At 46.6% G+C, this 24,502-nt stretch overlaps 8 protein-coding genes across 8 annotated transcripts; 6 read left to right on the plus strand and 2 right to left on the minus strand.

Annotated features, from left to right (window-relative positions):
• Window positions 1-1,451: 1,451 nt before the first annotated feature.
• On the plus strand, window positions 1,452-2,561 carry BDV59DRAFT_194204 (glutaminyl-peptide cyclotransferase family protein; the record flags this gene model as incomplete). Its single annotated transcript, XM_073692354.1, has 1 exon — window positions 1,452-2,561. The coding sequence occupies one exon, from the start codon at window positions 1,452-1,454 to the stop codon at window positions 2,559-2,561; it is 1,110 nt and encodes a 369-aa protein (XP_073546232.1).
• Window positions 2,562-3,014: 453 nt separating this feature from the next.
• BDV59DRAFT_194205 (MFS sugar transporter) lies at window positions 3,015-4,584 on the plus strand (the record flags this gene model as incomplete). Its single annotated transcript, XM_073692355.1, has 2 exons — window positions 3,015-3,878; window positions 3,958-4,584. The coding sequence occupies 2 exons, from the start codon at window positions 3,015-3,017 to the stop codon at window positions 4,582-4,584; spliced, it is 1,491 nt and encodes a 496-aa protein (XP_073546233.1).
• A 2,810-nt stretch (window positions 4,585-7,394) lies between these two features.
• BDV59DRAFT_181803 (TauD/TfdA family dioxygenase) lies at window positions 7,395-8,803 on the plus strand. The gene is made up of 3 exons (XM_073690292.1): window positions 7,395-7,579; window positions 7,652-8,231; window positions 8,296-8,803. Exons 1-3 carry the CDS (start codon window positions 7,429-7,431, stop codon window positions 8,729-8,731), a joined length of 1,167 nt encoding a protein of 388 aa, XP_073546234.1. The 5' UTR covers window positions 7,395-7,428; the 3' UTR covers window positions 8,732-8,803.
• Window positions 8,804-8,975: 172 nt separating this feature from the next.
• On the minus strand, window positions 8,976-11,279 carry BDV59DRAFT_64449 (major facilitator superfamily domain-containing protein). Its single transcript, XM_073696824.1, has 6 exons — window positions 10,439-11,279; window positions 10,304-10,381; window positions 9,819-10,250; window positions 9,613-9,762; window positions 9,250-9,558; window positions 8,976-9,192 (listed from the first exon to the last, which is right to left on the minus strand). Exons 1-6 carry the CDS (start codon window positions 10,923-10,925, stop codon window positions 9,089-9,091), a joined length of 1,560 nt encoding a protein of 519 aa, XP_073546235.1. The 5' UTR covers window positions 10,926-11,279; the 3' UTR covers window positions 8,976-9,088.
• A 1,114-nt stretch (window positions 11,280-12,393) lies between these two features.
• Window positions 12,394-15,226, plus strand: BDV59DRAFT_181807 (transcription factor domain-containing protein). Its single transcript, XM_073690293.1, has 4 exons — window positions 12,394-12,681; window positions 12,733-12,787; window positions 12,837-15,062; window positions 15,111-15,226. Exons 1-3 carry the CDS (start codon window positions 12,594-12,596, stop codon window positions 14,968-14,970), a joined length of 2,277 nt encoding a protein of 758 aa, XP_073546236.1. The 5' UTR covers window positions 12,394-12,593; the 3' UTR covers window positions 14,971-15,062; window positions 15,111-15,226.
• A 1,712-nt stretch (window positions 15,227-16,938) lies between these two features.
• BDV59DRAFT_181824 (uncharacterized protein) lies at window positions 16,939-18,270 on the minus strand. Its single transcript, XM_073690294.1, has 2 exons — window positions 17,038-18,270; window positions 16,939-16,956 (listed from the first exon to the last, which is right to left on the minus strand). Exon 1 carries the CDS (start codon window positions 18,213-18,215, stop codon window positions 17,469-17,471), a length of 747 nt encoding a protein of 248 aa, XP_073546237.1. The 5' UTR covers window positions 18,216-18,270; the 3' UTR covers window positions 16,939-16,956; window positions 17,038-17,468.
• A 3,502-nt stretch (window positions 18,271-21,772) lies between these two features.
• On the plus strand, window positions 21,773-24,457 carry BDV59DRAFT_64516 (cytochrome P450). The gene is made up of 6 exons (XM_073696826.1): window positions 21,773-22,683; window positions 22,773-23,629; window positions 23,679-23,704; window positions 23,755-23,839; window positions 23,890-24,053; window positions 24,102-24,457. Exons 1-6 carry the CDS (start codon window positions 22,461-22,463, stop codon window positions 24,262-24,264), a joined length of 1,518 nt encoding a protein of 505 aa, XP_073546238.1. The 5' UTR covers window positions 21,773-22,460; the 3' UTR covers window positions 24,265-24,457.
• Window positions 21,779-22,794, plus strand: BDV59DRAFT_181826 (uncharacterized protein). The gene has a single exon (XM_073690295.1). The coding sequence runs from the start codon at window positions 22,073-22,075 to the stop codon at window positions 22,310-22,312; it is 240 nt and encodes a 79-aa protein (XP_073546239.1). The 5' UTR covers window positions 21,779-22,072; the 3' UTR covers window positions 22,313-22,794.
• Window positions 24,458-24,502: the final 45 nt, after the last annotated feature.

Consider the following 24,502-nt stretch of genomic DNA (forward strand, 5'->3'; position numbering starts at 1 on the left):
GTGTCTTGTCTTGCGGAGAATCTGCACGATGGCTGCCATATCAGAGAGGTCTGTCAGCTGGCGATTCCGCTGGTCTTCAGTGCCATCGTTTTTCATTTCGGAAATGTATATGACATTTATATGTCACCCACTCCACTAATATTGATACGGAAGCAACCAAAGTACTTTGTATTATCTATTATACAACCTATTATCGCCCCCGGCCCCGGTCCGTCGTGGTACTCCGCCAATGACAACGTCCAAGCTTCTGTTCTTCAAAACCATCCACGCCCCAGTAAGGTGGAGACATTGATTAGGTTTTGTTCTGGCTGACAAACTGAAAGTATAGCCAGTGGATGAGTCCATTCTTGTAGACAGGAGACCAAGTTGGAACAAAAAGGAATAATACATGGCCAACAGGCCACACTGTGGAATGATATAGGAATGGCGACTCTGATGCCTTAGAATTGGGTAGCGCCTTTCTCTAATTAACGCGGTCTATATTTCATGGATGAATCGCACTGTCTCTAATGAGTTGAGGGCTGTTTCCTCAAGCAAGTACCAAGGAATGATGTCCTTCCCCGATCTAACGGAGCTCATAGCTTCCAGCTTGTCCTCGGCCAGAAATATGCCGCTGGAATGAAAAACACAAATTATATGCAAGGACGAAAGTGAAACAGAAGGCAGGAACACGCACTTGTCGCCGCCCAAAACCATCATCTACCTAGCCTTCAGGTATGAGAACGACTTTGCGGCGTAAAGGCCTACTCTCAATACCTTACCAACCCAATTGATATCATAGAAACAGAAAAAGTCGCCGCCAGGCAATGATAGTCCTGACCATTCAACCCCCGCAGTCTCAGCGTCGGAAAATTCCACTTTTACGTTACTACGTCGGTTGTACGCGTTCGTCCGTTTGATTCTACTGTATCTACTGCGTCTCTCTTCTTGTTACAGCGTTATTTTCTCCCTCTTGTTTCATCTGTATTCCGCCAAATCAGGACGCCCTCTCCGTTTGAGGGTCACCATTGTTGTGTGACTTACTGGCTATTAGCTTCCATCCAACGAGTAGTTAGCAATACAATCGTCCTATTTCGCACACCGCAAATCAGACCCACTATTTTACTCCGATCGTGGAGATTGAAGAGTCAACAGCGCCCTTGCGCTGAAAGACATCATGACACCAGTTCGGGTAATACTTATCTCTTCCGGCTGATGAGCTTCTCCAGGGCAGTTGGAAGTCACACAGGTGTCGGTACATAAGTATACGTTGAAACATTGAGCTCCTATTGCGATTTAATTTCCAGATCCGTATAACAATCTGTCGGTATATTTTCATGAAGAAGTCCGTCATTATCTTTTGACTTTTCATATTTAGCACCGCGTTCCGCTTTGGATATCACCGCAGACTGACTTGCCCTGTTAATGCGACAATAGAGGGAAATACATACATATACGATCCTTACTACAAAATGGTATTACTCAGATGCGTTCAAGGCATTGTATCCACCTTAGTCCTCATTTCTGTTTGTCTCATTGGTGCATATAAAACCGTCTCAGATGACACACTGAGACGTCTTCCACGACCAGGTTTGGATTTTGACATCTATCACGGACCCATTCTGGCGCCCATTCTCAGGACAAGGGTACCAGGTACACCTGGTGCGGAGGCTGTCCGGGACCACTTTGTCAATTTCTTCCGGTCCTCACTACCTGAATGGAAGATAGAATTACATAATTTTACGGCTCAGACACCCGTGTCAAATAACAGGGAAATATCCTTCACTAACTTCATTGCTTTTCGCGACCCCCCGGGCATAAACGAAGGTGATACGGCGAGGCTCACACTTGTCGCCCATGCAGATAGCAAACTAAAACCGACTGGATTCATAGGGGCAATTGATAGTGCTGCGCCCTGCGCCATAATTATGCACGCTGTTCGTAGCATTTATATAGCTCTAACCCGCAAGTGGAGCAGTGAGGCATATCCCTCCAATGACACTCACGGCATCCAAGTCATCTTCACGGACGGAGAGGAGAGGTTCTCTGACGACAGTTCGAACCTTGTCGATGATCTGTATGGCTCTAGGACACTTGCAGCCGATTGGGAGATGCAGGAGTATCCACCAACTGCCAGATATCCGAATCGCCTAGCGTCGATATCGTTATTTGTTCTCTTGGACCTGTTAGGCACATCGGAGCCAGTTATTGCCTCCAACTACAATACGACGCACTGGGTATATAAGAACATCGCTCGACTTGAAGCTCGCCTCAGACAACTGGGCCAATTCAAATCGATTAGCACGAAGAAAGATACATCTGCCGTCAGATCATGGTTTATTGATTCAGACAGAGAAGCCAGACCAGGTCACATAGTAGACGATCATGTTCCATTTTATAGCCGTGGGGTTAAGATCCTACACATCATTGATTACGATCCATTCAGAGGTTTTCCTGGAGTTTGGCATACCCTAGATGACGATGGTCAGCATTTAGACTTGGCCGCAGTGGAGGACTGGAGCTTGTTGATGACTGCGTTCTTAGCAGAGTGGCTACATCTAGAAGGCTATATGGATGATTAGAGCAAATATAGTTCAAGTTCATATTGCCGTGATTAGCATTTCTACGAACATGTCGATCGATTCTGGTATCCGAACTGGAGAAGCGGAAGCTCTTTAATATCCTTTACTGACTACATAATGCCCTAGATCCAATTTGCAGAAGGATCCCTGGTCAGAAACATCATGTTGCCCTAAATGCTTGTTCATCTACCCGTATCAAACGGTGATCCCGAGAAGACCTCGGGCTACGGACAATACGAAAGCTCTCCCAAAGAATACCCCCGCATATGCACCCCACATACGAGGTTTTGTGGTGAATCCAAGCAATTGCCTGCCAATAGTGTATCAACTCTTGGGTCTATTCTCGTCCAAGACTCCCCATAAAGTTCCCCGCAGTGGAGTACTTAAGCCCTGCTGAGCAACACTGGGTTAACCAAATCAGATCCATTCATCGTGACTCTTGCGACAACAACAATGGCCTTCAATACTACCAATTTACTCGTAGTTGTCTATGTTGCCCTAGGGTCAACGTCCTGTGCCTATTCACTTGCCGTCCTTGGTGGTGTCATCGGACAACCCTCATTCTACAGTTCACTCAACCTTGCTCCTGAAGGAACACCTGGATATGATCGCACAGCGCAGCTCTTAGGTGCTTTTAATGGGGTACAGTCCGCAGGAGCATGTGTGGGCACTATATATAATTCTTGGTCAGCAAATGCTTTATCTCGAAAGCGAACAATTCAGATTGGGGCTATTGTGACTGTCATCTCAGCCGCGTTGTGTGCAGGATCAGTCAATGTTGGGATGTTTGTTTTCGCTCGGTTCGTTTCAGGACTTGGATTGGGTATACTGGGAACGTGTATACCGGTGTATCAGTCAGAGATAGCACCGCCGGAGCTTAGAGGGCTGATGGTCTCCATGCATGGTGTGATGTTTGGAGTTGGATACTCGCTGTCAGCTTGGTTAAATTTTGGCCTCTATTTCATGACGCAGAATGGTTCAACCTCGACTTTCCCTTGGCGCTTCCCTATGGCTTTCCAATGCGTGCCGGCTCTAATGATGCTGGTCGGTTCTCCCTGGCTACCATTCTCACCGAGATGGCTGGTATCAAAGCAGCGCTATGCCGAGGCGAAAGACGTTCTGCAGCGACTCCATTCTAGAAAGGGAGATGACAACCACGATATAGCGACAAGAGAGTTCCAGCAAATCAAAGAACAACTCGAAATCGACCTGCAGATTCGTGAAGCTAGTCCTCGGTTTCAACTATTGCGAACAGCACCGAACAGGAAAAGATCTCTTATAGCGGCTTCAATGATGTGGTTTAACATGTTCACAGGTGTAAGCCCATGTTCCATGCGTTTCATGGGATTTGGTGCCATGAGAATTTAGCATGCTGATATTAATAATCTCATTTCAGGTCCTCATCCTTTCAAACTACGGCCTGGTCTTGTTTAAGACACTTGGTCTCGATGAATGGAGGCCACTCCTGCTTCTTGGCATCTGGCTGACTGTGTCCATTCCTGCGAATATAACAACAGCCCTTATTGTCGACAAGGTTGGCCGTCGTCCGATACTCCTGGTGGGAGCTTCTGGTATTCTCGTGTCCCTTATCTGCGAGTGTGTCCTTCAAGCCCTGTATGCGGATTCGTCCAACAAATCAGGCCAGATCGCAGCATGCTTTTTTATTTATCTTTTTATCCTCTTCTGGGGAGTTTGCATCGACGCTACTCAGTACTTGTACATGAGCGAGATCTTCCCAACCCGGATACGCCCCCAGGGTGCAGGGTTTGCCATCTGGAATCAGCAAGCAGCGACTATTGTTGTGTTAGTAGCTGGTCCTATCGCCCTGGAAAGAATTTCGTGGAGATTTTTCCTAGTACTCATCATCCCCACCACATTATATATCCCTGTTATATATTTCTTCTTCCCGGAGACAAAAAAACGCTCACTGGAAGACATCAATTCTCAATTCGGTGAGGTGGTTGCGGTTGAGTTTAAGAAGACGAAGCCAGTTGTGGGACACCTGGCAAATACCGACCCTTGAACTCACTTATGTGCCATATGGATAGGGCAAATCCATCATGACCTCTATGCTTAGGGGTTGTCCAACCGGAACTGATATGTAAAAGCAGGATGGACAAGTCTACGCTTGGACGTTACACAATTTATCAACCTGGTTCTTCGGTTTATTCCCAGTGTATATTCCGCTAGTGTATTTTCTTTCATCCACGACAAAATCTTGGTGTTTCAGGTTTCCGCAAAGAAAAAGTAGTCCCAATTCCAATGTGCGCTTCATTCAATTCGATGGACCAGCGTCGGATCCGCGGTTATTCGCTCGATCTGTGACAGAGTCGGCATAAACGGAATGCGATAAAGTAGATTTGAATTACTACCAATCCTCACAGGAGAAAAACTCACCCTGTCGAGCCTTCCTCAGATTGTCTAGTAGCTTCTCGTAGTGATCAAATGGTCCACCAGGTATATTTTTGATATGCACCTCCTTGTGCTTCCTGGTCCAGCCTCGGGCACTAGGGCCCAACCTATCTGCCCCATGAACAGCACCGCCGATCATCGGATTGAGCATCTCGCTGACCTCCTTCCTGGCTGGACTGATGAAAAGAGGATGATGTGTCTCCATTCCAATACTGCATTCCTCTTCGTCTGCGAGATATTCGCTCTCAGGTGTAGTCTTGGACGGATCGTACGATGATCTGTGGCGAGCTACTTCGTCGTCTGTACCTGACTTGCATGTCTCAGCTCGCTCTGGGTTCAAAACCTGTCTTTCAAAATCCAGTGCTGATGGGCTTTGGTTGCCAGGGGCCTTCATGTAAATGATCGAATGTGTCAGCCGCCGCTGGCCTGGAAGAAGTCGTATGCATATGAATGATGAACTAGCGGCTCTCCTCAACATCCGAAACTCACATTGCACTTGTTGTGTCAGATTCCGGGATGAAAAGGCGGCCATGTTATTTTCGCGTTTCCATTCATCACAAGCACATACACAGTATGAATCAATGGTGACTATCGCGACAATTCGGCGTGAGAGTTTTAAATGAACTAAAATCCAGCTGCGTTCAGATTACTATGACGAGGAGAGATGTCATGATTGAATCTTATCGATTGTTCATCCCAGCGAGTTTGGTGAGGACCCCCCGCATGTGATATCACTGACCGTAGGATACGCTGCGGCAGGTGGCGAACCGGCCCTGTCTACCATGGAAACGGAAACAGTCATATTATCTGTGACCCTGATATTACGATGTTTTCCATGACCTAGATTGTTCCATTTCTTTATTTGCCAGCAAACTGTTCGCGCATTGCTGATGTACCGGTTACTGTACCTACTACCTTTGGAGGTAATGACACCAGACGCTTCAGCAGAGGGCATAAAATAAAAGGGAACCCATGGAAAAGCCTGTTATATCATGGTATTTTAAAGACCGGGAATACTGAGGTAGGGTAAAACTCTAGTGCACCTACTGACAACCAGTAGATGATCATTATGTCATGCAACCGGAAGGCACTTGCCTTATGTCTATCATTATATATTATGAACGGAACGAACAAAATATACAAAATCAGTTCACATCCGATCAAAGTATCCTGTCGCTATAAGTCTCACGGTTCCATCTAACCATGTCGAAGCTATTATTAACCGATGGGACCAAAGGAGATAAATTGAAACCCCCTCGTAGAATCCAGAGGTACTTAGTTTCTGTATAGCCCTTTCTGGGAAGTCGTATGCTCAATTAATATACCTCCCTTAGAAACCTTAATACAAACGAGAGGATTCATCTTTCTCCTGCGCGCCCTTATTGTCGACCATATGGGTCCAGAACTGTATGCATTGGTCCATAACAATTTCGTCTATCCCAGAGACTTTTATGCACTTCTATGAAGCCGCTTTTCGTCAGTAGCAGGACCTAGTGTTCTACACTAGCAATACTGCGTACGGCGTGGTCTTCTTGGTAGTGCAACTAGTACTAACCCCTGTCTGCGGGGAGTAATCGGCACTTACCGGGCGAGATTCCTTGAGAGCTGTGGTGATTCCAAAAGAGATATGATTTACCTGAAAGATTAAACGGTGATGTGACAGTACTGTTTGAATATATGCAAATCTCTCTGAGCCAGGCAGCTAGGAAAAGAATCTTGCAGAGTTGTGCGGCTCTACACTTGCGACAGTATCATCTACATTGAGAACCTAAGATAGGCAGTGCAATGAATGCATGCGCGATCCCTCACCCATACACAGGGACAGGTATCTCTCAGTATTGGAAAGCTCGTAGAGACAATTTATCCCCAGCACAGCACCAAAGGCCGCTTCCAAGGCCTGCAGCAGTACTATTCGTCAAGAAGAGAATCCATTTGATGCCAAAGTCGTTGCCCTGATGACTGTGGTGGAGGAGACCGATTTATTTTTACTACTCTTTTGTTGTCACCCTCCCTGATGACTCCATATATAAGAAGGCCTCTGCTCGACGTATGGCCAGTGATCTCCTTTCCAGGTGTGGATGGCTCAGTCTGGAGGGGCAAGATGGCCTCCAAAGGTTGGTTTGCAAGTCCTTATTTGCCAACATGGATAACGGTAGGTGAGATGTTCAGAGAGATTTTATTACGTAATTGGAGCTGACTAACTATAGTGGTGGCACTGCGTCCTGATTCAGGGAAAAAGACGAGAGCATGTCAACATCCCTCGATTTCTACAACGCTATGTAGATTGTACGAAGGGATTTGGGTTATCAGTACCCTACGTAACCCAGAAGAGATAAGCTTGATAAGAGACTGATAAATTGACTCGGGCTTACCCGCATGCGGCCAAGTCCGCCATCTCGGAACTCACGACGCTAAGTATATATTAGAATCAATCACACAAATAACCCCATACCATATGAATAGACAAGCAAGATCACTATTTTCGGGCCTCTTTCTCTCGCGCTCTTTTTCAAAGATGCCATCCGTCTGTCTTCTTAGACCTCCCAAAGGCTCCTACATCACGTTTGGGGCTGTTGTCGATGACGTCGATCTAGAGAATTTGACCGGTAATTGCTACCACGACCATTTGTTGTGGGCAAAAGATGCTTGAAAGGAAGGAAAATTGACAGGGTTTACAGATGATTCTTTTACCACTATCCACGATGCTTTATACAAGCACCTGGTCGTTGTCGTCAAGAACCAACTCCATCTCACACCAAAAGCACAGTATCTCCTCACTCGCAGATTTGACCCTTCTGCTTCTCAGTACGGACATGGAAAGACAGCAGGCACCAAACAAAGTATCCTTCATCCCGATCTTAAAACGGTTCCCCACCAACCCCAGGTACAAATTATCGGACATGGTCACGTTGATTCTTTTGAGGGTTTGACCAACATCAACTTGAAGCACCCGCATCATCGCACTTTTCATCGGGACCCGATCCCTGCAGAGGAAGACCATGATTTTACTCGTTTCTATCGGTGGCACATTGATGCGGCTCTGTACGACTTTTATCCTCCGCGAGTGACTACCCTGCTAGCTGTGAAGGTTCCCAAGGGCCGCAGGCAGACCCTGCGATACGATGACGGATCGGATGAGACCCTCGACGTGCCCTTGGGTACCACAGCATTTGTCAGTGGGGAAAAGATGTTTGAAATGTTATCATCTGAGGATAAGGAGTTCGCGATGACGAGTCGTATCGAATATGCGCCTCATCCGTACGACTCCTTTCCTTAACCCATCGGGGACCAATCCGTAACTAACGAGGTACAACACCCGTAGGTATATATGGATGAGCTCTGCTCGTGCGCTGCCTACCGGTCTGGGCATGTACTCCGAAGGCAAAGAGCTTCCAATATCAGAGCTTCCCCCAGTCGATGAGTCGAAGATCCAGATCTTACCAATGGTGTGGAAGAACCCCGTAACTGGGAGCCCTGCTTTGCAAATACACCCGTCTGCCGTTCGGAAAATCCACTGTCAGGATGGAACGGTTATCGACGACCTAGCCAAGGTACGCGCAATTGTGTACAGGCTCCAACGGCCCGCCATCCAACCCCAGTACGTCTACCCCCATGACTGGGAAGAGGGTGATTTGGTGCTGTTTCACAACCACGGTATTCTACATTCTGTTGTTGGTGCCTTTGGAGACAGCGAGGTACGGCTGTTCCGACAATGTAATTTGGCTGCCGCAGAAGGTCCGTTAGAGTATAACGCTTAACTTCCATGATATATTGTTTGGTTAAACATGTATTTATCCCTCCCACCATGAATTAATATAATTTGTTCTCAGTCGCAGGTCTACTCTATCAAGTAAGTCTATGTATAATATTGTTCGGGGTTTTTTTTTTTTTTTTTTTTTTTGGTTTTTTAGGCTAGCGAGCCAGTTCCTGAAAATAGTCAATATCTCTCACTTTGTTTAAGAAGGAATAGTAATTACTGCATAGGGACACATACACTTGCCATCTTGCTTTTGGCACGGATTCTTGGGCCATAGAACGCGAGAACCCAAGGAACCAGTGTCAGTAGTGCGCCCTAGGAACAATCAATGTATATATATATAACACTGAATCGAAAGTCAACTTACAATTCCGCCCAGTAAACTTGATGCACCAGGATAGCCAAGATTGGTGAATAGAGCGTTTGTAATCAGGGGAAATATGCCTCCCAGTAGGTTGCGACCTTGATATTTCTGATTAGTTACTCCCCCGGGATAATAATGCTGACGTCTCAACTCACAACAAGACTGTGCTGCGATAGCCGAGCTCGCATACCGATGATAGGTATCAGCTAGATAGTTAAAGACAGCAAGGTAAATGGATAAGATGCCCATCGTAGCACACCCAACAGCCAGTGTGGGGACAATCCAGGGCACAGATGGGAAGGATGTCCATCCGAACCAAAACAAACCGATAGGCATCAACGCAGACTGGACGCATACGAAGTATAGTCGGGCCTCAGGCGTGTGTGGGAGTTTCCAGAATTTCATGGCAATCTTTTCCTGATAGATGCTGATGGTCGTGGCCAGGATGACAGCGACACACATAGCTAGGACTGTCAGAGCAAGATATCAACTAGTAGGAGGCGATAGAGCTTGCTTACAGGTAAAGACTGCGCCTGACTGTTCCAAATTAAATTTATGGCTTTTCTGAAAGACGAGTGGCACAGAACCGAACTGCAGATACAACACTGCCCAGCTGAATGCCGCCCAAAGGGAAAAGAAGAACACCACGGGCTCAGTACAAAGCATATCTGGACTCATCAGTTTACAAATATGATATTGGATTGGGAAAATTTAGTTGACTCACGCAATGGGCGGTAACATGAAATGCTGATCATCTGGCCCAGTGATTGACGCTGCTCGTCGCTTTTGACCTTCCATCTGATCCGTTTCTGCTTCTCTAAACCAGGTTGGCTGTCGCACATGATCACGCCGACGTGGCCCGCCGCCTCAAGTTCCTCGTAATACCTGTTCAATGCCGTCGCCTTTCTACTTAGTATGACACTGCCTCTTGTTTCCTTAAAGAACAGGAAGATCAGAATGGTAAACACCCCAGCTACAATTGCATGGGAATAGTAGATCCAGCGCCATGTGCTATGATGGACAATGACGCTCGAGATGAGCGGTGCAAGGCCTGTTCCAAAAAGCGCTGCTCCAGAAAACAGAGCCATAGGAGTGTTTCTATCTTCAGCGTGATAGATGTCACTTATGACACCACCAACCATGGTTGAGAAAGTTGCTGACATTGGGTATTAGTACTGATGGCGACGCTAAGGGGGAGAGACCACTTACATCCTCCCACTCCCTGGAAAAATCTAGCCACTAGAAGACCTGCGAACTTGTGCGTTCCGCCGCATGCAATGATAGTTGCTAGCGATGTGTCATTATAGCTCACGATTGTCATCTCAAGTTCCGGACAATACGTACCGACGAAGATGATCCCACTTCCAATGAAAATCGGTCTTCGCCCGTTTATTTCAGAAAATGGAGCTAGCACCATGGGCGCTAAGCCGAATCCTATACAGAATATAGTAATGGACAGATTATACACGACCAGCCCGATGTTCCACTCTGCTCTCAGTTCGGTTGATGGTGGGCTGACTTCACCTGCCGAATATCCAGCCAAAGCAGTGACTGCACAGGCGATCCATGTCATCATTGATTTTCGCCATTTCGGCCACAAGAACGGAGATATGTATTGTTTAAGGTCGGGACATTCTGGCGGTGGTGACTGGCCTGGTCCTGGTGGAGATGTAATCAGGGGGGTAGGAAGAGGCGTCTCTAGTTCTAGATAGAGATATTCGATATCTTGAGTAGGTGAAACCTGCTTCTGATCTAGGTCGGATTTCGATGTACAGATCGTCTCCTTCGAGTTCACGTTGCTTGGATTGGAGTTATCATAATCGGACCCCATAGTTGGAAGGTTGTGAAAATCGTCGTCCGTCTTTTTCTAATCCCATTTTACGGTTAGGGGACCTATTGTCGCTTTATAAGGGTCAGAAATTCCCTATGACACGAAAGTCCCGAAAAATGGGTCCGATTTTGTCAAAATTTGGAGAAAAGGCCCACGAGCTTGACTGTGTACTGCGTACTCTGTGGATTGGTGTTCCCCGAATTGGAGATCCCGATGATAAAAGCTCGAGTGACCGAATCGTTGGGATTCACTGAGTAATATTCACAGTATTATGGGTGGTTTCTGGTGGTACAAATCCAATCTTCGTTACTTACTCCAGATGAAGTACTACGCGTGTTATCTGGTCTTCTGGGCTTTCTGTCAGTAGGAGGAAAATTGGGGGAGATTTTCCAATCTCCAATCCATTTATTCCCCTCCCATGTGCCCCACTTGCGGCAAGTTCCTTACTAATATGTTTTATTCCTCCAATTTGGGGAATGATGAGTCATTAACCGGTTTGCTCACTAACGTATTCGGTAAGGGAATGGGCCGTGTAAACGAGTGGGCCGCCTCCGTATTCCATACTAATCAGTCACTTTTTGAGTTCTCATATCTCAACCATCATTAGCTATACTATAACAGTGTATATATAGAAGCTATATATAAACCTTAGAACATATCTTTTTACTTTATATCTCTGTCAACTGCTTTGGTAGCTTAAAATACTAGTATTAGACAAATTACTAAAAATTACAATGTAATATATATTACCTCTATATATACAGACTGCTATTCTATAAGACTTGAATACTAACATTAAATGTATTTCAATATGTTATTCGACAAATATAAAGCATTTTAGATAAGTTATGGCTGAGATATAAGAGCTCAAAAAGTGACTGATTAGTATGGAATACGGAAGCGGCCCACTCGTTTACACGGCCCATTCCCTTACCGAATACGTTAACTATTGCTGTACTCGACGCAGAGCACAATGTACTCTTTTCTAGTGCTCTTATTCGGATCCGAGGCCAAACTGATGACAACGCCCAATTATAGAAGCTGTAGTACCAGTATATTAGTCTCTATGTGGTATCAATTCGTCTCCATTGCATGCCCCATTAACAGAAAATGCCATGGTAATAATGGTACTGATAATTAGTGTCTTGGTTCTCAGTAGGCAATGTATAAATATTGAGCTTTTTAAACTAGAAGGATAATGAGTTTTCCAAATGTGTGTGATTGGAAGCAAGATCAGTGGTTAATAAGATAAAGTCGCCCAAACTACCTAATTTACTGAGAATCATCTTGACAGCTTGCTTGACTCATTGGGTTGGGCTGATTCTTGTACTTGTAGCTCCTTTAATTACTAATTACTACCTATTATCCATAGGCTATCATTTTAGATATTTTAATCCATCACGATAAGGAGTTTTCTTTTCTTGTCTTTCCTTCCCTGTTTCTTTTTCTTTCTTTTTTTTGTCCGCCCCAATAGATTGTGCTCTCTTGCCACTGACGGAAGAACCTCCGGAAATACTTGGCGTCCGATCGGTATGCTTGGCAATCTTCTCATCCGACAATCCGACATCAACATTTATCCTCGGGTATCCGTACCTAGTGAAAGGGCATATTGCTTAACGCCTGTCTCTGATACTAGTACCTACTGTAGTGACAGAAACTGATGTCGCGATGGTAAGACCTGCCAGGACATTTCAATGTCAGCGATGCCCTCGAACATTCGCGAGGCTAGAACATTTGCAACGTCACGATCGGTCTCGTATGTCAGCCATACCTAAATCTGAGGATATTTGAACTAACATCGTGCCAGACACAAAAGAAAAACCGTTTCAGTGCGAGAAGTGCCCCAAGTGCTTCACGCGCAAGTACGTTTTATATATTTGAGCTACAGTTCTAGCAATTGACTAAGTCAAGGGATCTGCTGGCCCGCCATGAGCGTCTCGCGCACAGCTCACAGTCAGCCGCTATAGGCGAATCGTCTGACTCACCCTCGTCCCCCTCCCATCGTGTGTTTGACGGGCTGAATATGTTGGCCTCGGCTATAACCGATGGCTCATCCGCCGCCCCTCCTTCTACAGGCCACGAGATGTTTACTGGGAGCCAGCCGTTCACCCCCGACGTGACTCCTACGGTGTCAACTACTCACAATACAGCGCCTCATGGACAGACCGGGTTTACCGAATCATTTGGAACATTCGGGGCATGTAGCTCCTATGATGATGATTTCACATCTTTTCTGGACAGTATTCCTCTCCCGAGTCATCCGTATTCTCCGTCTTATCAGCCTCTCCCGCTTTTTCCGGCATTCAACTTTGATGCACAGCCTGTTTATGATCGATCTGCAGATACAGAAAGGGTGCAGCATGATATGGCGACACCGACAAGCTCTGTTCTTCCTCGTCATGGGACTCAATTGCCATCACTCCAGCCGGAGGAATCCCACACGCCTTATAAGGGTCGTCAACCGAAAAGCTCATTATCTGTGACGACGCAATGTAGGGATCGGCTAGTGGCCTCCCTACTGGACTATGCAAATGTGATCCGTGACCCGTTTATTCCCTCCAGACATGCGTTGTCAAGGTGTTTGACCGGCTATCTTACGGGCTTCCATGACCATTATCCCTTCAAGCATATTCCAACTCTTGAAGTAGATTGTCTTCCTCTCCATCTATTTCTCTCTATGGCTGCATTAGGTGCACAGTACTGTCGTGAGCCTGATACGAGTTTAAACCTTTATTATGTCGCTCGAATCGTAACGATGGAACACATTCGCCGGGAGTTCCAGTGGGCACTTCATAAATCAAGCGTTATCTCCGACAGGACTAGGGATAGAATTCCAGAGTCAGAAGACCGGGACATTATGGAGACAGTACAGGCACTTCTCCTACTTACTTCCGTTTCAGGCTGGTTTGAACACGAACCACCGTATTCCGAAGCTCTATATATGAGAAGCTTTATGGAAACGTTGTTGAGGAAGAGAGGCCTCAACGAACTTCCAACGCAGGATGGTTCGTGGAAAAGCTGGATACAGAGCGAAGAATGGAAACGTACCACCTTAGTGGTTTTCTGTTTCTTCAATATTCATACTATTGTGTTCGATCTGCCGCCCATGATTTTGACAGAAGATATCAGCCTGGATCTACCCTGCACTGAGAAGGAGTGGCAGGCCACCAGTGCAGAGCAATGGATTGCGGAAAGAAGCCAAAGCGAAGTAGAGCCGAAAGTACAGGACGCTCTGTGCTCTCTTTTCACGCATGGATCTGGTGCTAAGGGACGACTTGAGAGTTTCTCATCCATGGGAGGATATGTACTGATACATGCCATACTTCAGAACATATGGCTGATTCAAAAAACATATCGTCTCCCTGGCCTGAACCGAAACATTTTGGCTGCTCCAGAGATTATCTCCCTAGAGCAGGCACTCGAGCACTGGTGCCAGTGCTGGGAACACAACCAGGAGGCGTCTATTGATCCTTTTAATCCACACGGACCCTTATCCTTTACATCGACCGCACTTCTACGTCTCGCATATATTCGCTTGAATGCCGACTTCAGTTCTGCGCGACGTCTTCAGACCTGGAAACCCGACCAGATTGCTCAGTCTTTGAATGATAATCTATCTGTCGAAAGGAGCGACCGTCTGACAAGGGCTGCACTGCATTGTGCCCATGCTCTAAGTACACCCATCAAGTTGGGAATCAATTTCGTGGCGCATACACAGGTCGTATCATGGTCAAACCAGTATGCTCTGTGTTCCCTGGAGTGCGCTGTACTCCTTGCAAAATGGCTAGAAGTAGCAACACTTCCAAATCCGGAACCCCCTCTCACAGAACAAGAAAGCAAGCTACTAGAATTCGTGATTGAGATGGTTATGGAAACCCAACATGGTGTATCAAGGGACTGGCTTTTAGCCAACAATACACGCCTTAGTGCTATTGTTACTCGTCTTTGGGCGCGTCTATTCACTGCCGATTATATTTGGGAGCTTGTTAACCTGATTGGGCGATCGCTGAAGAGCTACGCAGACATTCTTGAAATGAAGAACTGATGTCCTATGCTTGCGAAATTTGCAGGTGCAATTAGCTATGAGTCTCTCGAAACCCAGTGGACGGAGCGTATAACCGAGGTAACTAATCATACGTATGGCAAAAGTTACTGTCTGGTATACCATCACTAACTAGAGTACAGACACCACTCAGCCTCCCTTCACTGCTGTAATAATAGTGTTGGTTCTTCTATAGCCATGCGTAAGAGACATGAAATTCTTAACAGTCATGGTAGCCATGTCAAAGACATCGCTCTAGGATACCAGGACCTTGATCGCTTCTATGCCGCACAGACCACGGAGTTTGTGTTCTACTCCAAGGAAAACGTCAAGCTGGCACCACCGCTCTCTATAAGCTAGTATCATAATTTTCAACGTCAAGATCACCGCATATCAGGCTAAGCGTGTGACTCCCTCGGAGGTCTGCATCGCTGTCCCCGCTACTGCCACGCATCGTCTCCTGCCTTCGAAATGAATCTTGTAGTCACCACGGGAATAGCTGAGATGGGAAAGGAAGGCTCAATTCAGGATAAACAAGCACGAGTCATAATCCCAATACCATTGCTAAGATTCATTTTCCGGCTGGGTAAGTGAGATGCCAGTTTTTGCTTTATTATATATGACAGGGTACCTGCCAAGGTGGCAACCATGGAAGTCTCCTTAATTCGCAGTACTTACTGCATACTGCGTACATCTTTCTAACTCGTTATTGGAGGCTAACGGGCTTCCCATCTAGGCACTAACGAATCCCCGTTTAAGCCCTTCTTAGCGTTACCGTCTCCGGAAGATCTTCGGCGATATCAGCGTCATCTCATCGGCTTTGCAATAGCCACAACTCTCAATTTCTCAATCAACCGAAGTCAACGATCCCTCAAATCATTCAGTAGCTGTAACTCAGAAGCGACCTGAAATCATTGATATCGCTCGTAGTCTCAACTATGTGTCCATGTGCGAAGACTACGAGCGCATGGCCTCCGGCATGATGTACGTTTTACCTATTCCCTCCAGACTACCTTGTCATCTAGGTACAATCCTTTGACCGCCTCATTGACGAAGGCTCGCCACCGTCCTCGTGGAGTAGTACAAGACTACAATCACTGGGATCCCGAATCGTGACCTACGAGAAGATATCTGATACGCGAAATGGGATTTTTGAAGAACATTGTTGCCAGAGTTGGTTCTGGAACCTTTATTCAACCGCCCTTCCTACGGGTTCATGGTTCCAACATTATAATCTGCAAGGATTGTTTAATAAATTTCAGGTAGGTCCCCTCTTCGACCATTACTTCTCGATCTAGCGACTGAGCTGACCAGCTTCACCGCTCTTGACAAGAGTCTAATCATCATTGGGCATCAGCTTCAATTCCGTGGGAATTTTTACGGCAGGGAATGATGTTAGCGTCTTGTCATGTAGAAATTCAGTGAATTCGGCTACCCGGTTAAAATTAGAGATGACGGTTGCATTGGAGCAAATATTACGATACCCCCCTTGGGTGACAATTGAGGAGGGATGCACCATTGGAGCAGGATCGGTACGGAGTAGTCACAAAGGATATCCCACCATTTTCAGTGGCTGTGGGGAGCACCTGCCGAGTGAAGAGGGCCCTCCGCTCCGCAGGGGAGGAGAATGATCCAAGAAATCCCTATCGCCATCTGACTCGTGCTGACCGAGATGAAGTATCTCGAGAGACATCAATTACCATCACGGAGCAACTATGGGCCTTGGCTGATGGTTTCTCGCTCCATGAACCGCAAGACATCCCAAACAGGACCAAACCAATGATATTTGTTTAAATTGGGCCGGTTTCACTGATCAAGTGGTTTTAGTTGCCCAATTAAGCTGCATGCCTTCAATTTCGCTCTGTAAGCTACGAGGATCTCCTATGGTGGTAGGTGTCACTGCGCAGGCTCGAAATTTGGCTGTTTGTTTATGGTCTCGGTCCAAAGTACAAGGAAGTGAAGTCCAATCACCTCATAAATGCCTATAACGTATGATCATTCGCATCTATCTCTTTCGATTTTCCCGTCTTCCGTCTGTGGAGCGACGAATGCTGACGTATTTCTACATAGAATGTTCTGTTGTTCCAGCTTTGGTGTCCATTATTCATGGCCCCACGAACTGATAAACCCCAGTATTTGGCAAGTGTCAAGGGTAGTCGACACAAAGGGACCAATTATGGGTTAACCTACCCTGTAGGTCCATGCCTGAATCATCCCTTCTGGGAAAGGTAACCTTGCTGAGGGATGGAATGCATGTTCCATTCCATATTGTGGGCCCCCGCAAGAATGGTTTAATGACAATCAATATGTAGGGGAGGCGGAAGCAGGAGACTAGGCTCCAACAGGCGAATAGAATCTTTCTTGATTGATTCATTGGCACACATAATCGAAACGCGAAACAGTTGGCAGAAGAATGAATCGAAATTGAATAGAGAATCAAAGGGCAAGTGAGACAACCTATGGGCCGAAGGTGATGAGCATGGCATTATGGAAACTGCTTATCATGTCCTTTCATCATCTTTTGGTGTGGACATTTGCTGTCGCATATCATCCAAAAAACCGCACATGATCGATTTAAGTTCGGCATAAGACTGTTGGAACTCTTCGCTTTGAATCCCATAGCTTTGTTCTTTGAGCTCCCACTCCACCCATTCCAAACCCCTTACGTGGAATTTTAGGGGACCTAAATTCCAACTAAGCAACTCCAACATCCCTGTGGGTGTTTTACACAGACTCAACAGAAGTGGGATATTGACTCCAACTTCAATGCATAGGTAGTGCAACCGACAGCGAACCCTATCAGATAGGACGCGTGCGATAGCAGCAAGGCGGTCCTGGAAGCCCAGGAGATGTTCCAAAGTAGAATGACTGTGGATATATTGAGGTGTCCCTTGGATAGATACGCATAACTTCATCGAGTGCACAAAGCGGATTGTGGATGGAACTGGTGCATACGGTGGAATAATACGCCCGCAGAACATGATGTATTTTGTGTCGAGAACCACTTCATACTGGGCGGATCCGTACCATTCGCGAACAAGTTCATTATAGATCTGACGGTTGGCGCGCAGGAGCGCCGGACAGCAGCGTTCACCATCATGCCGAAGCGCAACTGTCTTTGAGCCACGACCCCTTATCAAAGTGAAGTTGCGAATCGGAATGGTTGGAATGAGGTAATGGTAAATTGTCAAGCGGACTTCAGCCGGGAGATCCAGGAACCCAAGAATCTTGGGCGACGAGAATGCCATGGAGCTTTTTTTTTTAGCTGCAGAGAGACTCGATAATCCTGCGAGAGCTTAAGGAATTTACGGCAGGAAAAATAAATGGATCGTGTGCTCGGATTCCACTTGATGTAAGTTACGGCTGACAAGGCGGGGTTGGATGTTGTCCCACCATTATTCCTAGGGAGGGTGACATGCTTTAAAATCGTGAAGCTGGAATGTCTTTTATGGAGCATTGGAAAAGAATGTCCGGCAACGATAACAGAACCACCAATTCTCTTGTCTAGATTCTCTGTCAGGACTGTCAGGATCCCTATGCTTGCTTGCCGAGGCAACTGCCACCTGAGTCACGGGAGTTGTTGATAGCGGATGAAGCTTTCTACCATGATAATGTGGATTGCCGTTGCGAAGTTTGTTGCTACATACATATTGTCCCAAGCCTCCACCTCAAATAAAAATACATTAAATAAAAAATTAAAGACAACAACATGCCAGGGGATCCTGAAAATACATCTCTGTAGATAAATGCTGACGCCAAGCATCGCTATGAGGCTTGCCCGAGTCCATAGAACAGGGCAGAAGGCGCAGGAGAACCTCAAGTGTTCAAGTGCAATTAGACTTCCCCAAAAATTTTTTCGCCCGAGACTGTTGCCTTCGACGATTCTGTTGGTGTTCCACCCATCTCTTAGCAGCGGCCATGTCTGACCATTGACGAGTCTATCAATGGAGCACCTTTCATACAGGGTATTCGAGGAAAACGAGCAGGCAGGCCATGTGCGCTCTGAATTAGGCATTCGCATCAGCGCACCGATCTCGGGTGCAACTAATGTGCTGTCATATTGATGAACTGAATATAGCCATACGATGTCTAATTTTAAGCGAGGCCGCCGGGTCTCGTTCAGTAATAAAAATAGCCAGTCATAGAGTTTCTTGCTATGTAAAAAGAGAAATCAAGACATCCAGGCTGGCTGACCGCGTGGGAAAAATGATAATAGGAGCGATTACCTGTGTCACATCATCCTTTTCCAGGCCATAAACGCAATCTTTCGGGGAGAAGCTCATCTACTATTTGGTCAGAGGGTCCCTCGAGAGCCTAAACAGGAGCTATACATACTCATTCACGCGTCCGGCACTACGTGACAACGGCTGCCGGCTAGCTAATCCGCATCGACTCATTGATGGAAGCAATGTCATACTGGATTAGTGACGATTGGGATTTCCCTGGGCAAGGTAGATAGATGGCTGCCATGCCTCCACTAGGGCTGTACAGGGCACAGCATGCCAATAACACGTAGACTTGCTGCCTAGCTCCACGAATTTGGATTTTGCTTAGGTGGCTCTAGGTCCTTATAGAAGAAAGAAGCAAATCTCGCTCAGCCATGTCCGCTCATATAGAAAGCTACCGAGCGCTATTCAACGGGAAGAACTGCGGCCACATCTACAATTCCCAAGGCCATGACAAGTCTTGGACCAAGCTTCTACCAATCGAGCATCTGTTTCACAGCCAAAAAACCAAACACGCACAACACTGAGACCACGCCGCAAGAGAGCTTGTATTCGTCGGTAGTAAATATTCGAAATGCGATTAATCAATAGCCGAAGACCGGTGTTATGAGCAGTGTACGTACCCGTTGTTTCTTACATCACGTAGTTAACACTTGGTAGCCATTGACTATGCCTAGTTCAGTATTATCTCAGATCTCCGTTGAATTATTAGGAAGCACGTAACAGGCCACACGAAGAACCATTAGCCTGTATTGTATCAACTGCTTATTCTTCGATTTTGCAATGTCTTCTGGCGACGAGCCACGTAGTTCAGATACCAGTCACGGTATTATCAACATAGAAGAGACAAAAAGTAGATCATGCGATAATCCCAGGCACGTTTCTTATTATGGCCTTTGCACGGCACTAGAAAATCGGATATACACTAGCTCTTTGCTTATCCGAAGATTAATGGCATATGAGGTATAATGCGGCAGGGCTGCGTCCTTCAACGACAATGATCCGTCGGATTCAGGAATTCTGTGCGGCTCAACGCACATCAAGGATTAAAGCCTGGGCAGCATATTATACACATACTGTTTTCTCGTCCTGGGAGTCTCATTAGAGTGTGATCATGAATCTGCTTGAATTGCTTGAATGTGCTATCGGCTTACTTAGGATGTTGGCGTCCGCATAACTGTCGCATTTGATCTCAGGAAGCTTGAAAAAGGTGGACAATAAGGAAGGACTCGTATCACTCATGGACCAACAATATCAAGGGACAGAGTTCCAATCCTTAGCCTCGAAAGAGTTGTTGCTTTAGCTCATCTACCGAAGCTACAAAAGAACAATTAGGATTTCACGGCAGGTGATTTTTATCCTACAGTGTGCAGAATTCCGTATGGTAGAGGATGGTTTCACCTACCAGATAATATCGACCGTATGTAATTTTCTGCTGCTTTTTATACTTGCTCGATTCTCAGGTTTCGTTCCCTCGTTTTCACATCCGCTGCCTATAGTAAGTTTCCGGTACGGAGTAGTGGGTATGAACAGTGTTGGGACCAAACAAGAGTGTACGGAAATGCCAGCAGATTGGCTACGGGGATGTATATTATATATTAGGCCAAAGTGACTAGGGCAATGTTTAGACCATGTATATCCACAGTATATATCATTTGGCTGTCACAACTTGGCAGCACCGCTCGTCATACATATGCAGGGCATGTTCAAAATCTGCTGCCTGTGCTTATTACACCGTTAACCACACTGTATGTACTGTTTATTAGGATACACAAGGTCTGACCATTGCCCTAGTCAATTAAGCCTAGGCTTTTTGGTCCAGCAGTTAATGCCGTGCGCCAACATGCACATTATTACACAGTACATCGACTTGTTGGAGCAGATTTAGGTATGTGGGACCGTACAACAGTCGGAGGTATTTCAGAGGGCCCGTGATCGTCGTTCTCAGATGATTCATTCTGGACTACCGTAGGCGGTTTGGGGATGCATCAAAATTCCAGTCAAGCAGTACGCTGGTAACTGGAAAGCGACGCATTGCTCCAGGGGTTGGTATGCACCGTTTAGAGATTTGTAACGCTCCAACACCCTACGTACCAGAGAGGAGCTCAATCGTTACATAAGATGTAGAGTACGATAGACAAGGCAGACCAGCGGGAGAGTAATCACTGGATAATTTTTACCGTCCTCCCTCATGCACCCCACTATCCAGACTGTCACGAAATAGCCTTGTGTACTTTTTATTCAAATTTATAGTGTACAGGAATTTTAATTCGGGGATGAGTTGATCGTTGGGTGGATCTCAAGTTGACGGAACAGTGGAAACGAACGGAAATCGATCGACATCATGCGGGAGGAGAACCCAACCAAACACAGGACAACTTATGATGGGGGGGTTCGGCCTTTGCTTCTTAGCTGCAGGATCACAAGACGAATTGGGGTCGAGTTCATGCAAGAATCATGCACAAGTCCAGCCAGCCGTTTTACTCGGAGTTTCTGCTTGCATGGGCCATGCGTCACATGAAGCTCTCTTCCCCTTGTTTATTATCACCGGGTAGCAAAGGGGGGAAAGACAAGTAATTCTTTGGACCAAATCCCGGGCGAACAGTAATTTAAACAATTCTGTCAAAATGAGACTTTTTTTATTCGATATGACAGCTGAGTCCGATCGACAGAGGTAATTTAGGGTTTATCAGCTTTCCTGTGGGCTGGAAAAAGGATTCTGATCAATACTGCTTCCTTCGCTTCGATCACCCGTATTATCAGGAGGGTGCAGGACAGACTGGAGTCTAACAGCAATAGTCACCCCTTAGCCTCTGGCAATCAAGGAAATTATCGCCCTTCGGGGAGTTCGTCGTCGTCCACTGGTCAGTGATATCCACATGTGGAGTAACGCCCAGACCACTGTTCAGACAACAATGGCATTATTTCCTGTCATTCCCGTCTCTGCTGAGCTTTGCTCGGCCTGGCATTGGGAGCAGACCCCGATTAATAAGATTGTGGGGTCCACCACTACCTATCCCAACCCGTCGTGCTGGGAATCAGCATTTCACCTGTCCCAATCTACCGGCCCTAGCACCCACACCACTTGTACTTGCAATGACCACAGTGGGCAGCAGTGACAGCGGAGAGAATAAGACTAAATCTGACCTGAAGAGTGGAAACTAACGTCAACTGTATTTATACACGAATCAAATCCCCCCTTCCCTTGCACCCTCTTACTATCTATCATGAGAGCCTGCCCCGTCGTCCACTACTGTCATCCCTGTTATGGAGTTGCTGCGCCTCCTTCTGTCGCATCCGTATGCCACTGCGACGGTTGTGGCAGTAGGGTACCTACTGTCTGTGGCCGTCTATCGCCTTTGGCTGTCTCCAATCGCCCATTTCCCTGGTCCTCGTCTCGCGGCGTTGACGGTGTTCTATGAGTTCTACTGGGACACTATTTGTTGTGGCCAGTTTACCTTCCATATTGGTGAATTGCACAAGAAATATGGTGGGTGATTTTTGTCCTCTACCACACTTGTATGAGTTTTATCTCCGACGATGCGCTGATAATATTATTTTTTCTTTTCACTATGCCAGGCCCTATTGTCCGCATTAGTCCGACCGAACTACATGTCAGTGATCCTGACTACTACGAAGTTATCTACTCCCGCGACAGCCCGCGCAACAAGTACAATTATTATCAGCGCACTTTCAATGCTCCATTAGCCTTGATTACAGCCGAGGACCATTTCCGTCACCGGTTAATCCGTTCGCATATGAATCCGTTTTTCTCCACGATGCGCATCCGCCAACAGGAGCCCGTCCTCAAGGCATTGGTCAACAAGCTCTGTGGCCGACTACAGGAGTGGAAGAATACCGGAAAGCCGTTACATATCGAGCATGCCTTGACCTGCTACACAACCGATGTGATCACCGACTATACCATGGGTGATGGCTATCACTACCTCGATGAACCTGACTTCATACCGCAATGGTATCACACTCTCACGGGCACAGCCAGGACGCTGGTATTCATTCGACCTGTCGCTTTTCTGCTGCCCCTCCTGCTTTCCCTTCCGGAGTCAGTGACAGCGTGGCTCAACCCAGGCATGGAATTGTTCTTCGACTTTCAGCGACGCTGCCGTACGATGATCCACGCCATTGCGACAAACCATCGAGAGAAAGGGTCTCATGCAGTCGACAAGAATGGGCGACTGACCATATTCGACGACATTCTGGGCAGCGAGCTGCCGGCGCAGGAGAAGAGCGAATCCCGATTGGCGCAAGAGATGCAGATTCTAGTGTCAGCTGGCGCTGAAACCACAGCTAAAGCAATGACCTATATTCTGTTCTACCTCCTTGACAACCCGGAATTGATGAAGAAACTGAAGGCAGAGCTGGGTACCCTGGGTCCTGACCCGTCGTTGGTCCAGCTGGAACAGCTGCCTTATCTGGTAAGGAATAGCCGATCCTATCATTGACCCTCGCTGACAGACTTGACAGACCAGTGTGATGCTGGAAGGAATTCGGTATGAGCCCTCTTGTGGCTGTTCGGGTCAACGCTAACATCATCCACCAGCCTTTCGTACGGGGTTACCGCTCGTCTCCCTCGGATTGCACCATACAATGCGCTTAAGTACAAGGACTGGACTATCCCCCCTGGAGTGAGTCTCGTCCTTGCCATCGTTCTGGACCTGCACTAACACTTTGGTAGACGCCTATCAGTATGAGCTGTCTTCTTATGCACCACGACGAATCCATCTTCCCTGATTCGTACCGATTTAATCCTGAGCGATGGACCGACCTCACCGAGCGCAAGCGCCTGGAGAAATACATGGTCGCCTTTTCAAAGGGATCCAGACAATGTATCGGGATGCAGTATGTTCCCTTTGGTTTCAATTGACGGGCTGTGCTAACACGAATTAGCCTGGCACGCGCGGAGATACTATTAGTGATCAGTTCGCTTTTGGACCGTTTCGATTTTGAGCTTTTCGAGACGACTGTGGATGATGTGAGAGTAAAGCACGATATCTTCATCCCTTTTGTAAATTTGGATAGCGAGGGTGTTCGGGTGTTAATCAAGGGATAAGTAGTCCTATTCGACGCATTTCCAATCGATACCATGCTTTAGTCAACTGGTTTCTAGAAGTGACCGGACATGTCATCATTGTCATCATTCAAGGCCGGCCTACTTTGAGCGCACAATATCCCCCAAGACGCTGTCCCTAATGGCTTCATTAATAATCGATATTTTGAAATCTATGCTGCTTTGAAAGAAAAGGATATGCCGGAAGGTTGGCACGTCGACCCACTTATCGGGTATCATC

The sequence above is a fragment of the Aspergillus ambiguus genome, assembly GCF_047715705.1.
Source record: "Aspergillus ambiguus strain CBS 117.58 unplaced genomic scaffold BDV59scaffold_24, whole genome shotgun sequence".
Lineage (NCBI taxonomy): Eukaryota > Fungi > Ascomycota > Eurotiomycetes > Eurotiales > Aspergillaceae > Aspergillus > Aspergillus ambiguus.

Excerpts from the sequence above, each read along its gene's own strand:
- BDV59DRAFT_181826 (XM_073690295.1), top strand. The coding sequence starts at position 22,073 with ATGTGGAGTAACGCCCAGACCACTGTTCAGACAACAATGGCATTATTT.
- BDV59DRAFT_64516 (XM_073696826.1), top strand. The coding sequence starts at position 22,461 with ATGGAGTTGCTGCGCCTCCTTCTGTCGCATCCGTATGCCACTGCGACG. Across the intron at positions 23,705-23,754 it reads GTGATGCTGGAAGGAATTCG|CCTTTCGTACGGGGTTACCG; the intron begins GTATGAGCCCTC and ends ATCATCCACCAG. Across the intron at positions 24,054-24,101 it reads AGACAATGTATCGGGATGCA|CCTGGCACGCGCGGAGATAC; the intron begins GTATGTTCCCTT and ends AACACGAATTAG.
- BDV59DRAFT_181803 (XM_073690292.1), top strand. The coding sequence starts at position 7,429 with ATGAATAGACAAGCAAGATCACTATTTTCGGGCCTCTTTCTCTCGCGC. Across the intron at positions 7,580-7,651 it reads CGATCTAGAGAATTTGACCG|ATGATTCTTTTACCACTATC; the intron begins GTAATTGCTACC and ends CAGGGTTTACAG. Across the intron at positions 8,232-8,295 it reads ATCGAATATGCGCCTCATCC|GTATATATGGATGAGCTCTG; the intron begins GTACGACTCCTT and ends CAACACCCGTAG.
- BDV59DRAFT_64449 (XM_073696824.1), bottom strand. The coding sequence starts at position 10,925 with ATGGGGTCCGATTATGATAACTCCAATCCAAGCAACGTGAACTCGAAG. Across the intron at positions 10,251-10,303 it reads TTTCCAGGGAGTGGGAGGAT|CAACTTTCTCAACCATGGTT; the intron begins GTAAGTGGTCTC and ends ACCCAATGTCAG. Across the intron at positions 9,559-9,612 it reads GTCAGGCGCAGTCTTTACCT|CTATGTGTGTCGCTGTCATC; the intron begins GTAAGCAAGCTC and ends TGACAGTCCTAG.
- BDV59DRAFT_181824 (XM_073690294.1), bottom strand. The coding sequence starts at position 18,215 with ATGGCATTCTCGTCGCCCAAGATTCTTGGGTTCCTGGATCTCCCGGCT.
- BDV59DRAFT_181807 (XM_073690293.1), top strand. The coding sequence starts at position 12,594 with ATGGTAAGACCTGCCAGGACATTTCAATGTCAGCGATGCCCTCGAACA. Across the intron at positions 12,682-12,732 it reads GCAACGTCACGATCGGTCTC|ACACAAAAGAAAAACCGTTT; the intron begins GTATGTCAGCCA and ends ACATCGTGCCAG. Across the intron at positions 12,788-12,836 it reads CCCAAGTGCTTCACGCGCAA|GGATCTGCTGGCCCGCCATG; the intron begins GTACGTTTTATA and ends GACTAAGTCAAG.